Source organism: Zonotrichia albicollis, chromosome 1, assembly GCF_047830755.1.
Source record: "Zonotrichia albicollis isolate bZonAlb1 chromosome 1, bZonAlb1.hap1, whole genome shotgun sequence".
NCBI lineage: Eukaryota > Metazoa > Chordata > Aves > Passeriformes > Passerellidae > Zonotrichia > Zonotrichia albicollis.
In genome coordinates this window covers 101,757,233-101,774,099 of record NC_133819.1, presented here as the reverse complement: position 1 = coordinate 101,774,099, position 16,867 = coordinate 101,757,233, and the positions used below count along the sequence as shown (strand labels likewise).

At 36.6% G+C, this 16,867-nt stretch overlaps 1 protein-coding gene across 1 annotated transcript in view; it reads left to right on the top strand.

Moving 5' to 3' along the window:
- Nucleotides 1-16,867, top strand: part of CEP192 (centrosomal protein 192) — a 78,301-nt gene that overhangs the window by 49,720 nt on the left and 11,714 nt on the right. Inside the window, exons 38-50 of the mRNA XM_074546577.1 lie at nt 1,110-1,286; nt 3,088-3,178; nt 3,893-4,069; nt 4,594-4,854; nt 5,069-5,178; nt 7,250-7,359; nt 8,543-8,684; nt 9,257-9,429; nt 9,738-9,861; nt 11,642-11,747; nt 14,017-14,221; nt 15,597-15,676; nt 16,524-16,619. Of these exons, the coding sequence (XP_074402678.1) occupies nt 1,110-1,286; nt 3,088-3,178; nt 3,893-4,069; nt 4,594-4,854; nt 5,069-5,178; nt 7,250-7,359; nt 8,543-8,684; nt 9,257-9,429; nt 9,738-9,861; nt 11,642-11,747; nt 14,017-14,221; nt 15,597-15,676; nt 16,524-16,619 (1,852 nt within the window). The remainder of the gene's footprint in view (nt 1-1,109; nt 1,287-3,087; nt 3,179-3,892; nt 4,070-4,593; nt 4,855-5,068; nt 5,179-7,249; nt 7,360-8,542; nt 8,685-9,256; nt 9,430-9,737; nt 9,862-11,641; nt 11,748-14,016; nt 14,222-15,596; nt 15,677-16,523; nt 16,620-16,867) is intronic.

Sequence of the window (16,867 nt, the reverse complement as noted above, 5' to 3'; positions counted from 1 at the left end):
TCAATATATGTTCCACTTCACTCTCCCCAGTGCGTTTCAGTAAAACAATGAAGTTCTGTGCTAGTGACAGTACGATCCTGTTGGATAGGTTGAATTTTTACAGGCTTGAGGTACTCAGGAGGATTGGAAACTTGGTAATCCTCATCCAAGTGCTGCCTAAAGACTACTAACCTAACTGAGGCAGTAACCAGGGTCCATGTTCCCTGCTGATGGGATTCAGGGCTTGGTCAGCAGGCATCATGGGGATTCACTGACAGCTACAATGGAGGTTCTTGAATTATTTTTTTTTACTTGAAATATCTCTGTGCTATAACAAATGATTCAGGCTATTATTTAAAAACTAGATTTCCTTTCTTGATGCTCCTGGTTATCTCACACCTGTAAAAATTCAATGAAGTTTCTCATGGCATTCAAAAGGCATCTCTTTAGTCTACAGCCAGACTTTGTTTCTTTCTAAAATTATTCTGTCAAAATAATTCATATGGACAAAAAATACTTTTGAGCTGTAGTCTCTGAAATATTTATCTGAATCATTTCCAGATGGAATACTTTATGAGACTGTGTGAGGTACGTGGGGCATGTGTACTTAGAGCTTACTTTAGGCCATACCTAAAGCTGGCCTTTGTCATAAAATAAAAAGAAGTGTTTATATTTTTGCCTTAAGAAGGTAGTTTTAAAAATGCCTATCTGTAATATTTTTTCAGTTATGTTATGATTTCCCCAGCTAATCTTGTTCTGTTGTTGTTGGGAATTTAGCTGCTAGAGAATGGAAATTACAAAGCTGTGGCTAATTCCAAGTCCTGCACCTGCAAGATAGCATGTCCTTGGGCCTAGCTGTAGTAGGATAACAAACAGTGAAAGAGACATGAGAAAAGAGAGATGTAACCCCTAAGGAATGAGGAAGAGTTCATAGTATAGTTTAACCAATAGATTGCTTGGCTTACAGAATATTCAGAAGATTATTATTTGCTGTATAAGTGTTTGATACTTTCTTCAATAAACTAGACCTGAAGGACCGGACCTGCTGAGCCTGTGATGAACCATATGGTGTCCTGGTCCCCTTCCTACAACATGTTGTGAGATTTAAATTTCTGCATTTATTTTTAAAGCATCTTGAAAATCCTTGTGCTGCCATCTGGGCCTCAGTTTGAAGTGATGATCAAAGGTGAGGTAGAATCTGGGCAAAACAGACCTGTGTCTACACCTGCTAGGTGCTCAGACATTCCACCCATCCTCTCCAACAAGCAGTTCATTGCCTGGGGAGCAGTATCACTTGGATCATCAGTGTAAGTATAAGTTGAACAGCTGTTCATATAGAATATCATGTTAATCATTTTATGTTGCACTTCTTTGAAGTAAATTTTCTCATTCACATTGATAATTGGCAGTAATTTGTTCTGTGCCTCAAGTGAAAGAAGCAGTATATTGCAATTATTTTTCTTGTGCAAGAAAGTTTTAGAAACAAACTGATCTTGTTTGAGCTTTGTGGACTTGAGGACTCTTTAGTTATGATTAGAATATCTGGTTTTGTAAGTTTAGTGTGTCACCTAAGTAGAAATGAGGAGAAAAGTATTTTTTAATTAAGTTGATAGAAAAATTCTGTTGGTTCTTTTGATACCTATCTCTTGCTAGAGATTAATTATTCTTCATCTCATCCATGACAAGGAACAGAATCCAGTCTGGGTAATGTAATTTGACCATCTGAATAGCATAAACTGTTGAACATCCCTTGATTGATTTTAATGTGTTTCAGGGTTAAAACTTCTAATGTGGAGAAACTGTTTTGCCCCTAATTATGAATTATTTTGTCCTTCAGACTACTTCTTGTCCACACTTATTTAGTTTCAAGTTTACAGGTTTATTATTCTATGCTTTAGTGAAACTGTTCCTAATTGTTAGGATGTTCTTTGCTTCTTTTATGGGTAAAGTCTGCAAGTTTTGCAAATCTCTGAACTTCTAGTAATTATTACTTGAAGGACTAATCCACTGTTGGTTGATACTGAACTTTTTGATTCTAATGATCTAATCATGTTCCTGGTGGTTTAAAATCAATGTTTGTATCCAATAACTGTTTCTAATAGCTGCATTTCTGTTTTTCTGGTTTGTTAAGGTGTAGTGTGTTTCTAACACTAGTTTTGGTTATTTGGTGTTTAGGAATTACAGCTTCTTTCCTGTATGCTGCAATGTTTTTATTTTCTGTTCCTCCTGTAAAACAGTGTTGAGGAACCCTTGGTTTTAGGAAGCTGAAATTATTTCTGTAATTTTGTTTCAACAGAATACAAAAGATTGTCTGCCAGTGTTGATAGAGAGAGGTTTTGCTCTCTCTGTCCTCCTCTTTAATTCCAACTGCACGATCTGTTCTCTTATGTTGTAGCAGTTCCGAGTTTGTCAAATTGAATTTGTCAATGTTTTTTGACTTGTTAAAATGACAAAGGCACTTGTTCTTGCTGGAGATGTTTTCTACCTCTGCTGAGGAAAGCTCTGAGTACCAGAAGCCTGGTCACTGCTAGGATGTATCGCAGAGAAAAAAACTGTTTCAATCAACCTGATTCTGTTAAGTGACTGTAACTTTCTGTGTTGCTATTACATTGAGAAGTGCATGAGAAGGAAAAGTTATCCTGAATTTAGTTCTTTACAACTGTTCCTGTGAATCTGGGCCAGACTACTCACGAGACTTTATTTCTGCATAACCAAGTCTCTCTGATAAACTCATCATATCTGTGTCCTGAAGTGGGGATTTTTATGGAGTTTTTGTATTGATACAATTGCTGGTTTCTTTGGAAGTTCAAGCTGTTAAGTACAGTACTTGAACTTCAGAAAAATATGTATTTTTTAATATATATGTATATTTGGGGATTGTTTTGCTATGAGTATTTTATGAGTGTGTTTTGGTGTATAACAGTGTAGGATGTGTAAGTTTGATAATACAGAAATAACTTTTTATTTAACATATTCTGTTGCTCCAAGAGGTGATTTTTTTCCATTAAATTACTTCAAAATTGACTGTCCCAGTTCCATTGTTTCCACAAATTAATATATGCAGTTAATTAGTATTTGCTGTAAAATCTAACCAAACATATTTTTCAGACAGAAGAAGTTAATTCTAAGAAATGACTCTCCATCTGTGCCACAGCATTTAAGATTGTTGATAAGAGGCCAGGATCAAGACTCCTTTCAGGTGCCTGCCATTAAAATTTCTCTTTAGTGTTTATGACAGTTACCAGGCTCTGTTTATAATGAAAATGTTTTTGCCCTGAAGTGTTAGCAGCCTGTATTTGTTTTGAGACTGCCAAGATGAGTGTGGTAGCAGAGCTTAAGCTACCCTGGTATTCTTGGGAGCCGCTGAAATGGGAGTGCTGCAGCAAACTGGAGCTCAGTTTACAGCTCTCTAAGCTGCTGTTTCACAGCAGAGTCAGTACTTGGTGGAGTGGTCCATCAATGGCTTTTCTTGCAGGAGGGAGTCTGGATGAGGATAGAAAAACTGGAATTAGTCTTTAGGAATTACCATGGCTAATGGGTCTTTTTGTTATGTAACCTACATTGATTTATATCTCATTTTCCCTCAAATGTTCAGATTTTTTAAATTTAAAATGTTATACTGACAGAGAATTAATGTACTCATGGTAAAGCTCAGCCTTGACTGGTTGGGGATTGAGGACAAAAAAATCTGTCTAAACTGAGAGGCATCGAAGTGTTCATTATGGGACTATAAAGTATCTTGGACTTTGTAATTTGATTGCATATTAAGCATTGCAACTTTAAATATGCCATTGTCTGAGAAGTTAATGTGCAGTTCAAAGAAGTTAATTCTTCCATCCAAATGTAGTAAGTTTTACTGCTATGTTATTTTTTCTATTATAGTCACTCAGTTTTGATGTCTTTGTTTTTATAGCTGCAAAATATATTTGGATCAGAACAACGCTTAACCAGTAGCTGGGAGCTCAGAATGCGTCCCAAAGAAGATACAAACATATACCTGATGTTTACACCCACTCGAGTAACTTGCTGCTTTGCAAAGCTGGAAATCAAACAGCTGGGGATTCAATCAAAGCCAGGAATTAAGTTTACTGTAAGAGTCCCAACATAACTTTTAAAAATTTTAAATGTACTTTTTTTGGATAATTATTGAAAATCTAACATTGAATAGGTGTTTCTGTCAAAAACCTGAAAATTCAAGATACATATTATGGACATCTGTATACTTGTTAAAGTCATATGGCCACTACATTTTATGCTTTGAACATGAGTATCGATTTTGCATGTAATTCTTTCCTTTGAGAATGATGAAATATTTTATGTACTACATTAAAAGTAGCCTAAGAATTTAACTCTAGAAGCGTTAAAAAATCTGAACTTGTCTTGTTCTATAGGTAGGGCTTAAACAAACTTGGAAGTAGAACTTGAAAATGATTGAGTAAATTTAAGCTTTTCTATTTCTTGCAAGGGCTTTTCAGTTCACATTTTTAACATTTTCATTTGTTTTTCTGTAAGTCTATATAGTTTACCATAGTTGTACATAAATGTGTTTTGCTAGTAAGCGTTTTTCATTTGAAGTACGTCTTTTTTTGATGGTGGGTTTTGTTTCTCTCCCAGATACCATTATCTGGATATGGAGGAACAAGCAATATAATTTTAGAAAATGTTAAAAAATTGTCAGATAGCTTCTTGGTTACACTGGAATGCTCGTTGTCTGCAAGATCACAGAAAGCTTCCTTCCACGTGAGAAACATAGGTTCCCGAGCTGCCTATGTTAAGGTGCTGTGCTTGGGAAACCTGCACACAAAAACAAAGATAGATCCTCAGGTTATGAGAGTGTCTCCAGAGCAGTTTGTACTAAGAGAAGGAACACATGAAGTAAGTACAGTGCTTTGTTCTGAGCAAATTTTATTAATTTAAATTAAATGTCATCATTGAAAATGTCTGACTAATTCTTTATTAAAATCTCGCCTGGTTTTTGTTATGTCCTGTTTCACTTTTATTGTAGTAATCTGTTGACTCATAGTCCAAACATTAATGCAAACATTAAGATTTTTTTTTCCCTCTGTGTGTTGTCTATTCATTTTATCAGGTGGTCACTGTAACATGGAATCCAATGGAAAAGAACTTCTCTCCAAGCATGGTGGTATCAACACTATGTCTCTTTTGGGGAGATGAAGTTTCTAGGCAGCAGTATCGCAGGTGAGATGTGCTTTGCTGTTGGAACAGACAGATGTTTAATAAGAAGTTAAAGCTAGGGGTATGTGCTGCCACAAGTATTATTTTAACGTGTTTCCAAAAAGAGCAAGAACAAGCTAAAATATGATGATATGTAGTGATCTGTTAAAAGCCTTGCTCATATAAGTTGTTGATGGGGTTTTGTTCATTTATGGCTTTGCTTACTGTAGCTAGAATCCTAGTTAAGGGTTTTATTCTGTTTTAACTTAAATTCAAGTGTATTGGGTTATGGGGAAATGTTTTCATTTATGTATTGAAAGAGATCTGTGTTATGTCTTTGTATTTCTCTTTCTAATGTGTATGTAACTTTAAAGAAAAGGCTCATGAAAAGAATAGTGCTGAAATCCAGGGGTATTCAGTTTCAAGCAAAGTTCATGTCTTGGTTTGCTGAATTCTGTTGACAAAGAATGTGTTTGAGTAGGTGTATATATGAGAAAAATAACATGCACATATGCTCATGGAAACTTGTGGAGAATACCTTGCTGATCTTAAATAGTGGTCATGTTATTCTGCATTTCAGTTTGTCTAACTCAAACACACAGAAGTGGCATATTCTGCCTTCAGTGACAGAAGCTGCACTTGGGACTTGTGCTGTCCATGGGGTTCAGTGTAATGCAGAATGTTCAGACTAGGTAGAGCAGTAAGGTGCTGATAATCATAATTCAGTGCAAAACTTCAAAACAGCATTATTTCGTTATTGATTTTAAATGCTATTGCCTGACAGTGTATGATAGTCATTGTGTATATCCTTATCCAAACGAAGTGTTAAACGCGTCTGGATTTAACTGCATGGCTTTGAATAAAAAGCCCATGGAATAGCTGAGTTCCTGACCTTGATAGGAAACTGGCTTATTTTAGATATCTTAGAGGATGCTTTTTCCTGTTTTTTTGTATGAATTGTTTTGTGTGAGGCAATGCTGTCTATCTTGGAATCCTCCTTAAAAGGGATAAAGTACTTAGGGAACACTTTTGGTCTACAGATCAACAGAAAACCCATGCAGGGAATGCTTTTAGTCTACAGATCAACAGAAAACCCATGTAGAAGCTCAATACAACTACATAAGTATTATTGGAAACTTAATTTTTTAAATTCAGATTGTGGATATTATGTATGCAAAATGACTTGTTGATTTTATTAGTCAGCAGGCTGATATATTGTTCTTGAAAGTAGTGGTCTAGCTGGTTGTTTCTTGATGGGAGTTTTTCTAATCTCCCTTGATAACTTGAAAGAGATGTTTATGTCTTGCAATGACTGAGTTCTCCAAGCCAGTCCAACCCCATTCTGTAATTATGCACTAGAATGAGAGTGTGATTTGGGACTTAGGGGCAAGAATGTGAGATGAGTACTCTGCCTCATCTGCCAGCTTGTGCCCCAAGTTCCTTACTCCAAAATTATATATAGTCAGCAGCTCAGTAAGTAGCTTAGACCTGAGAGTTAGTAGTGCTCAGGTATTCTTTCCTCTCCATGGCCCTGACCTTATCTGAGTGCCACATTTCCTCTTGCTGACCTGTATCTTCCCATTTTTCCCAGGACTATTTATATTCCTGTGCCTCCCAGTCTTTTCTATGCTGTTGGCAGTCATGCTGTTGGCTGTGTTCCTGCTGTTGGCTGGCACCTGCTGCCACTGACACTGACTAGTCAATTTTTCCTCTCAAAAAACTTTCACTTGTAACCAAAATAGCATTCTCCTGCTTCCTGTGGTGATTGAAACATCGCTCAGATGCCTGAAGTACTTATCAAAAAGCTAGGTAGGTGTGACTGACAGCAGAGAACAAGTATGGAAAGACAAACATATGATAACCATTATTTCAGTGTTTCCTTTTACTCTGCAGCAATAGAGCAGGTATTTCTTTAACCCTTTTAAGACTGTGAAAAGACTTCAGTTTTAAATGGATGCTCCCAGATTTGAGCTTGGTGTAGTCAAGAAATGATGAAGTGAAAATTGTAGTGGATTCCTACGATTCATATCAATCTTTGCAATTTGTTGTTTCTAGTACTTTGTTTAATTTAATGACTTCTGTTTACCTCTAACAGAGCTGTGATGTATAAAGCTGAGGTGGAAAAACGCATCATCCCAGAAAATAACTTAGTGAGAAATGCTGTATTTGATGAAGAATTTCCAGGGGAGCAGCTTGTGACAGAAGGTAAGACTATGACTTCTTAAAAGAAAAATATAGTACTTGTTTTCATGTGGCAAATGTGCTTTTGGCTTGAATCCTTGTTACTTTTTCACTATTTTTTTTTAATAAATGTAGAAGAAAAATTCTGAATTTGGACAGTTGTACTGGGCAAAACTTTATTGTATTTTCTTTCCCCAGTCCAGCTGAGGAGGAGTGTGATAGAATGGCTTTGGTGGGCACCTGGCATCCAGCCAGGGTCAACCCATCACAACAGAATGTGCCTTTTTTCATTCAGTATCTATTTATTTGAATGATTTTCTGTAATTTTCTCCTAGGAACATGAATCCCCAGTCTGTAAATATTGTAGCATTAAAATGCTGAATTTCTTTGGAAAGTGTTTGCCTTATTAACTATTGGGAAAGATTCAGTTTGTTGTACACAGATACATTTGAAAATTGAGAGGCAGGCAACTTGGCTGACACCACAATATATATTTTTCTTCCTAAATAGCATTTTCTTCCGCTTGTTAGTAAGAAATGCCTTAATAAGAATACAGTGTATTGTAAAGGGTTCCTTAAAGCACCCCCCAAGTGTTCAGTCCCACAAGTGTTGTGAATAAATTTGCTGTCAAACCCTATTCTTGAGTTAGTTATATTCACATATGGAATTACTTACTGTCCTAAGGCTACTACAGCTGAATAAATATGGTCTGTTTCTTTCCCTGAATTATGTATTGTCTTTACTTGGAAAAGTAAAGATTTTTTTTTATCATTCATCTTAGTTGAGGTGAAATCCTGGTGAATGTCAGATACTTGGGTTCTGGAGTATCCTTTGAAATTGTTAAGCCAGTGTTGCAGAAAAAAGTAAAAGCTAACTCTTAATTTGGTATAGAATCAAATTAGTATATAGCATTTGTGTAAAGGTGAAAATTATATTATAATATTTTTATATTTTTTAATATGTCTTATTTATTATGTCTTATAATAAAAAGTATTAAATTGGTGTGTATTCAGATTTCTATATTGTATTTGATGTTAGTGTTGAGCTACACTTGATAGCTAAGCTTGCAGGAATTAGTTTTGGAATGATCTAGGATTTCTTAACTGATGGATTATTACCTGAGTCTATGTCTTAAATCTCTCTGGTGTAATGTCTGAGTATTACTGAGTTGTTCTTACTAGAATTTCTCTATTACTCTCATTTTTAGTATGTGATGTCCCACGAGAGACAAATGATATCCATCTTTTCTATGCAAATATGCAAAGGATTCTCCTTTCTGTGGTCGGATATTCCACTTGTGATCAGGATGGCTTTCAGCAGTCTACTGCACCCCAATTGGAATTAGACAGGTATTGGAACCATAATTAGTAATTATATGTATGTAACTATTTTTTTTTTTCTTGTGAGAGTGATTAGGCATTGGAGCAGGTTGCCCAGAGTGGCTGGGAAGTTTTCATCTCTGAAGAAATTAAAAACCTGGTAGGGCAATACCCTGAATTACCTGCTGTAGCTGCCCCTCCTTTGTGCAGGGCTGTTGGATTGGGTGATCTCCACAGGTCCCTCCTGATCTCCACAATGTGTTGCACAGCATGCTGTTGCCTTATTTCTCTATGCAGTACTTGTTTTCTCTGTATATGTTTTCAAATTATTTTATATTATTATCTTTTGAAGATAACTTTTTATTTTAATTCCTTTTATTCTAAATGGTACCTTCCACTTCCAAACATTCTGTGAAAAAGCTGTGTCCTGGTATAGCTGCTGGATTGTTTTATACTTAATGGAGAATTGAATTAAATTGAGGGCCCATGTAAAAAGTATTGTACTTCTGTAGTAAAATTTTGAGAAATACTAAAAGTAGGCCGTTATAATTACTCATGAGATATTTTTTTACTGCTTTTGCCTAATGCAGTCTTATTTTCAGGTTGGAGAACTTTGTCACACATACTGCTGCAACTTTGGACGTTCTTCCTGTTAAAGGACCTCAGGGTACTTCTTTATCTGCAAAAACTAATGATCGAGCTCAGAATAAATCAGATGCTGAAGAGACTTGGGCTGTTACACCTGAGTATTTGATTTTGACATCTCCTACTCTTGGTAAGTATTTTTTGAAGTTAATGAAATAGCCACTTAAGTATTAAGATAACTATACTGCATAAGATGTTTTTAAGTGTGGATTGGCCAGTAATCTTTATACAGACTTGATTTGAGCACAGTTTTGGATAAATCATCAGAGGTTATGTGCTCTGTGTATACATAGACAATGCACTGCATACCCATGGAGGTTTTAAAGTAATGTGAAGGTAAAATTAGGACAGAAAATGCTTTGTTTTCATTGCTGCATGTCTTTATCTTGGGCATTTTTGTGAATTTTTGTATGATGTTAGCTTTTTTTTGTGTTACAGGTGAAACATCAGATACTAGACGTGTACAAATTCTCAACAATTCCAATCGAATGTTGGCATTTGAACTTTCATGGCCAGCTCACTGCCTTACTGTAACCCCACAACATGGAGATGTTGAACCAGGGTAAGTATATTTCCATAAGTTCCTTTATGTGTGAAAGTGTGGTGAGATTTTGGAGGAATTTATTTTTAGCCTAACTGTATAACTAGTTTAGGAATTTTAGTTGGTTTTTAGGAATTTATTTTAGTTTGCTTAGACTGCACCCTGAAACTATTTTAGCTCCAGGGTATAGACTTTTTGTCAACGAACATGCAAATCTAGCTTTTTTAGGACCTTATCCTTTTACAGTTGTGTATTGTGGGAATGTTCTTCTGTCATAAGTAAAATTACCTCGATTCCAGGAGTTTTCTGTGCCTGGAAGTTCTATTATTATTGCATAGTTCAAGGAGTTGAATGGTCAGTGAAGCTGAAGCTTTAAAAATCTGTTTTCACCGTAGTTTTTTGTTTAAAATTTAGCTGTGCATTTAAAAACAAAAAACTCTTCCTCCCTTCCCACAACCAAGAAACAGCCCCCAAAATAACAATTCTTACAGAAGGCTTCTCTTCTGGGGACTTAGCATTTCTTTAGCAAATGTGCTGATATTCCTCACAACTTGATTTTGGGATTCTTTTTATTTGGAGAAAACTTGGTTTTGCCATTCAACCTTTGGCTTCTCAGTATCTGTAGGTATGAAAATAATGACAAGCCAGTGTCAGCTTGCCCATGCCTTAATTAGGGTGTTCTTGGAAAAGTAATCATAATATCATTGTATATGGATATAAGACTTTTCACATATGGCAGCAAAGACTTCCACAACTTATGCTTGAAAGATCTGCTCACCTCTCCCTTCTAAATTTCTGGTACTTTTAAGGTTCAGTTAAGACAGCTTTAAGAACCTGTTATTAAACTATTCTCATCTTCCAAAAAGTCTTCCACCAAAAAATAGGTTTTGCTTTCAGAATTATATTTCAGTAGTTGCTTTAACTTTGAAGTTGTTTACCCAAAATACTTTCTCTTCAATCCTGCTTGGCTGATTGCATTTTAAACACTTAATTTCATATTCATGTAGATGTAAATTTCTGGGAAACTTTCATCACTGGTGAGAACAGAATAGAGTTCCATGGAAGGGCTAGGATATCTGCTACTCATTGCAAATTCAGTCAATGCCAAGAAGAATAATCTGAAAGAGCAGTAACAATGAATGACTTTCTAGTAGCTGTGAAAGCAAGGACATACTGAGTGTCTCATACCCCAAATTCAAGATTCTCTGGATGTTTTTTACAAAGAGGGTATTGAAGGCCTTCTGCAAGCCATTTTCTTGCAGTGTAGAATTTTAAAATGTGTTCACTGGAAAAGAGTGAGCAGAATCCTCACATTTTGGGTCCAAGTAAATAGTGTGGATCAAGAGCAGAGGTCTGCAAGTAGGAAGCAGACCCGTGGGAACAGCTGACTTAAGCACGGCAAGCTGCACTTGCCCAGTTCTTTATTTTTCATGACCATCTCGTCGCAGTGCCAAGGACAGTCAACCTGTCACAATAGGAGCCAGCCAGAATATTTTATACTCTGCACTGTGGGGGCTGGAGCCTGCAGAATTCTTGAACTGAGTTAGGCCATGAAAAGAGGTGATCTGATTTTTCAGTGATGGTGAAAGAAGATCCTGGGATCATGGCTTTTAAAGCTTAATTTATGGCATATCTGAGCACCTGAGATTTAACTATCTGTAGAGCCTCTTCACTTATCTGCTATCTTAAAAGTGCATCCTTTTTTTGGGTGGGCTAGTGACAAATGTTGTAGATGCTGATTCTAGCATGAGAGTCATGCTAGTTGATTTTTTTAATTTTTTTTTTTTTTTTTTTTTTTTAGGGCCAGTACACTAATTCTGGTGAGTCCTAATCCATCACTTGCCACAAGGCCCATATTAATTCCTTGGAGTGGCCTAATCTATATCCATTGTGATAATGGACTAAAGGTATGTGGTTTACTTGAGACTTCAGATTGGAACTTTTTATTTTACTTTGTCAGTTTTAATAAAGTTGCTAAAACCTTGTAGATTTGAATCAGAAGCTCTGTCAACTTCTATTATTCTTTTTAATTTGTGAAGTTCTCATAAAGAAAAGTAGTCAAGATGCTATTTTGTAAACTGATTTTTGGTTCGTAATCTCTAAAGAAATGCCATGATGTAGACACTAACTAAATTTCCAACAAAAGTGAACCCACCACTGCCTTATGCATCATTTTATAAAACACTATATATACATATATATATATATATGTATATATACATATGTATGTAGATGTGCACACATAAAAGTAGTTTGTATCATATTGTAAAATAAAAGAAGTTAAAAGAGGGTATTGGACAAGTCGCCATAGCTCCTTTTGAGCTCCCTTAGGGTAATCTTGGCCTTCTGGATGACAGGTCAGGGATAAAGAATGTCTAGAACAGGTTCTGCCTCTTCACAGATCTTAATCCAAGACATTTCCCTAATAAAATTGAGGCATAGAAATAAAGTTTATGAAGCCAACAGTTTTTCTTTTTTCTATGTAAGAGCAGAAGGACTCCTTGGTAATCTCTCCTAAAGAAAGAGACTTTTTTTTCTTATTTTTACAGTTAGTGTATGTTTTGAGTTATTTGTAACAATGCTTGGAGAGAGAAATAGACACTGAAAGGATAAAACTGTATCTACTTTCCTTTTGCATGGAGGGAAGTGTGAGGTATGATACAGAATTGGAAACTGCTTTCAAAAAACCCAAATAAACAGGGAAGTTGTTGAGAAGGAGATGATAACTGCACGTAGTTAACTGTGTTGTGTTCTACAATATGAGAAAAGGATTTAAGAAATCTACTAGGACAAGTGTAGATAATGTAGCATAACCCATCAAATTATAGGAAATCCTGTAGTTAATAATGCTTTTGTCATTTATTTGCTACCTCTCCAAATTAGCAAAAAATATGCTAAGATTTTACTGGCATTAATTGAAACTTGTAAAATTTCTAATGATGTAGTGTTGTAATCTTTGCTGCAGTCCCAGCTCTCAGGCTCTTCTCCTTTCTCTGCAGCAATCTTCTCAGGGGCTCCTCCTGGGCTCTCGACCCACCCCTATTTATCTCAGTTACCCTCACGAGCTACAGCTGTTGCCCAACTAAGGACCCTGCAGCTGCAGCTCGTTTGGAGTAACCTAGACACACACAGATCTTACAATACAACATGTATTCAGGCCCCCACATTTCCCCCCTTTTCTTTTAACAATTATACAATCACTATACACATACAGTTCCAGCTCTCAGGCTGCCACAGCTCTCGGCTGTCTTAGATGTAACCATAGAATATATACATATCCCTGTACAGTCCCAGCTCTCAGGCTGCCACAGCTCTCGGCTGTCCTTAGATGTTCCAAGGCTCTTTTCCTTAAAGGCCATATTCTTGCAGCTTTCTGCTGCTACAGCTCCTTAATTCAAAGGCCATATTATGTTCTACAGTCCCAGCTCTCAGGCTGCCACAGCTCTCGGCTGTCCTATCTTTTATAGTCCCAGCTCTCTGGCTGCTACTCCAAAGTCCCAGCTCTCGGCTGCCACAGCTCTCGGCTGTCCGGGGGAATTCCATACCTTCTCTCTCTCGATGTTTGGCTGCATGTTCGTCTTCACACGGGGTCACCAATTGTTGTAATCTTTGCTGCAGTCCCAGCTCTCAGGCTCTTCTCCTTTCTCTGCAGCAATCTTCTCAGGGGCTCCTCCTGGGCTCTCGACCCACCCCTATTTATCTCAGTTACCCTCACGAGCTACAGCTGTTGCCCAACTAAGGACCCTGCAGCTGCAGCTCGTTTGGAGTAACCTAGACACACACAGATCTTACAATACAACATGTATTCAGGCCCCCACAATGTAGCAAAAAGGAACACAAATCTCCTCCTGAATGAGGCAGCTCTGTTTTCATTATCTGCAACAGAGAACATTGTAGGAATTGTCAGTTAAACTAGTTGAAATTATTATTCCTATTGAGTTAAATTGCTTAGATAGCAAATTTTTGGTGAATGTTTCTTTTTTCCTAAATTAAACTTGTCCTAGAATCTTTAAACTTGGAGATTGGAGAACATCTGGTGATGTAATGTATGAGAGCTTTCCTTTGTTGAAATGTAAAGCTGAACATAAGCTCTTGTGTGTAAACTAAATGGTTTGATTTATTGATCTATCAATATTGACTGTTTAAAACTTTGCTTTTCTCCAAATTGTGCAATAGTTTATTAAAGTGCTTATTCAAGAGGCTGGCACACAGACCGTGTCTGGATCAGACTTTCCATGTAGAAGATGTGACATAATTACTCCACAGCCTGAAAATCCCACTGTTGATGTGCCAAAGCTTCTCCCCAGGTTCCCTCTAACAGAAATGCACATAAGGAACAGAAACATTGCTTTTCCTAAAACAAGACCTGGTCAAAGCTCAGGTAAGAGGAATTAGTTATTAAATATAGCATCTGTAATACCTTGTGTTCAGAGGCTTTGTGTACTATATTGCATGTTTGGGAATTTTTGTGCTTTAGTTTTGTTCTCTGAGTCTAATAAGTGAGAATGACCAGTTCTCCACTTCTGCCTTTAGTTTGAAATGCTTTTTGGGTTTTTTGGGTTGTGTTTTGGCTTTTTGGGAGTTTTGAAGGTTTTTTGTTGTTGTTGGGTTGGGTTTGTTTTTTGGTTTTGTTTTGAGGGTTTTGTTTGTTAGTTATTGTTGTTTTTGGTTTGGGTTTTGTTTGTTGTTGTGTTGTTGTCGTGTTTTTTGGTGGGTTTTTTTTTCCCAATTCTCCTTATACAGCATAGTCACACCTTTTTTTCCACAGTTAGGTTTGTGTACAGGCAAATCAGTTGCCTCTATGATGAATGCAGCTATGCTGTGCCTGGTAAAAGAGACTGTTAGAAGTCCGCTTGAAACTCTTCTGGCTCAAGGCACCTTTGCCGTAGATCCCTTCTCATCTGCACTTATGCCCATAAAGAGATGAGACCAATCTGTCTGGGTTTAGCAGGGAAATAAATGCTCTTCCTGAAGACAATAGGAGTGTCAGCTGTTGTGAGGCTGGCTGTCCTTGTCTTGGTACATAGTGATTGAGGAGGACAGGGCCAATAATGGAGTCTGAAATGCTTGGACTGTACTTTTAGTTCCAGTAATGCTTAAAATTCTCAAAGTAACTCTATGGAACTCTCATTCTGTTATCAATAGACCAGGTTTTTTTGTAGTACATACTTTTTTAGGCAATGAAGGTTTTTTTAATGATTCATTGCCACTATTTTTTTTCCAGCAGACTTGAGGACTTTCAAGACTTAATTTATCAATAATATCTTGGGATTTTTTGCTAAAATTATGAAAGTATTGTAATAATAATACTTTGGTGTTTATATTTCCTATATCATTTATGTCTGCAGCTTAAACTTTTTAAAGTGCTATTGTAGACTGAGATGATCTTCTAATAATTTCTTGCCAAGAGACATATTTATATGCATGCTGAGTAACAAAACACATTATTTGGTACAAGTTTATTTGGTCCCAGACTGGGATATTGTGTTTTGTCTCTGAATGATCAAATAATATCTTGGGAAGGAGTTGGATATCTTTTGGGGATTTTTTTGATGGAGTCTAAATTTCTTGTGAATAAGCTTCTACAAATTTTATGGCAGTGTGCTTTGTTTGAGTCTGCTCTTGAGATTTGTTATAATGAAAACTGTTTCCACTAAACTTGTGTTCATCTAGAGACACAGTTCCTGCTTAACTCTTTACACCAGGGATACTTGAACACAGATATTTTGTGTGCTGGTCTGATATTTCTCTTTTAGAGAATTACCTGGAAATGGAGAATAAAGGGAACGAAAATCTGAAGTGGAAAATATCATCTTTTGCACCGCCCTATATTAAAGTGAGTGAATGCTTGCATTGGGAGTTTTATGCCAATCTCTGGGTTTTATTTTAACTTTTCTCTTCCTGCTGTGCTCTCTCTCTCCCTGCTGCCTCTCAAGGAAGAATATATATTTGAGCATGACCTCAGTTACAAAGGTTTTTTTCCTCTGTTCATATCAGGGAAATGTTTTGCTCCTTTTTTTCGTCCCTGATGTGTTCCCTGACTATGAATCAATCAGTGCTCTGTGGTACAGTTTCTGCTTCACTTACTGCGTTACAGAGTTTGCTTGTGCTCATACAGTGTCATCATCCAGATTTCATTAAGTGATCAAGCATAAATGAAAGATAGGTGTGTCTTTTTGGCTGCAGAATGCCAGACTTCTGCTGCTGAAATTGCACTGTACGTGGTGTCTCTGTAGAAATTTGAGTTAGGTCAAGGATATTTTAATTACAGTGCTGTTGCCTGTGCCTAGCTGTTGATGTTTGTACATGCTTCCCTATTTTTTGACAGTCTGAAATGCTGTGATGATTTTGGATTTTATGCTTGAATTATTATTATGTTCTATTGTTGTGAAACTGTGAAAAATGGTTATTACGCTTAGCAGTACCCATGGGTACTTTGTCATGTTCCAGCCAGTGCACCACCTCTGAACTGTAAGTCAGTAGTAGTGGTGACTAGATTTAGTAGTTTCAGTCTCTATTAATTTGCTTTTAGGGAATCAGTTTTAATTCTTTACTTAAAAGTACTTTAATTGAGTGTATTTTCTTCAGTCTTCTGCAAGGGGGGTGTGTGTGTGGGTGTATTGTGTGGTTTCAGGCTATTTTTTTCCTTTCCCTTCAAATCTGACTCACAAATTGATTTGCAGGGTGTGGATGGAAGTGGCACTGTTTATAGGGTTCCTTACTCTGCTTTTGGATTTTCCCATGTTTCTGGTACCCTTGAAGTTCATGAACAAGAGAAGGTAAACACTTATAAATATTTCTGGCATATTAGTGTATCTCAATTGCAAAATAAGATCTTAAATGAGAAATAAATTTTATTTGATAATGATAAAATGTTGGCCTTTCAGTACTGGGCTCTGGAGTGTGTCAGATATTCTGCATCAGCCTAATTCAGCAGAGTTAATTCTAAGAATTCACGCAATCAAAGTAGTTTGATTTCAAAGTGGTGGTGTGTTTATGTTACTCTTTGGGGGTTTTTAAGGACAAA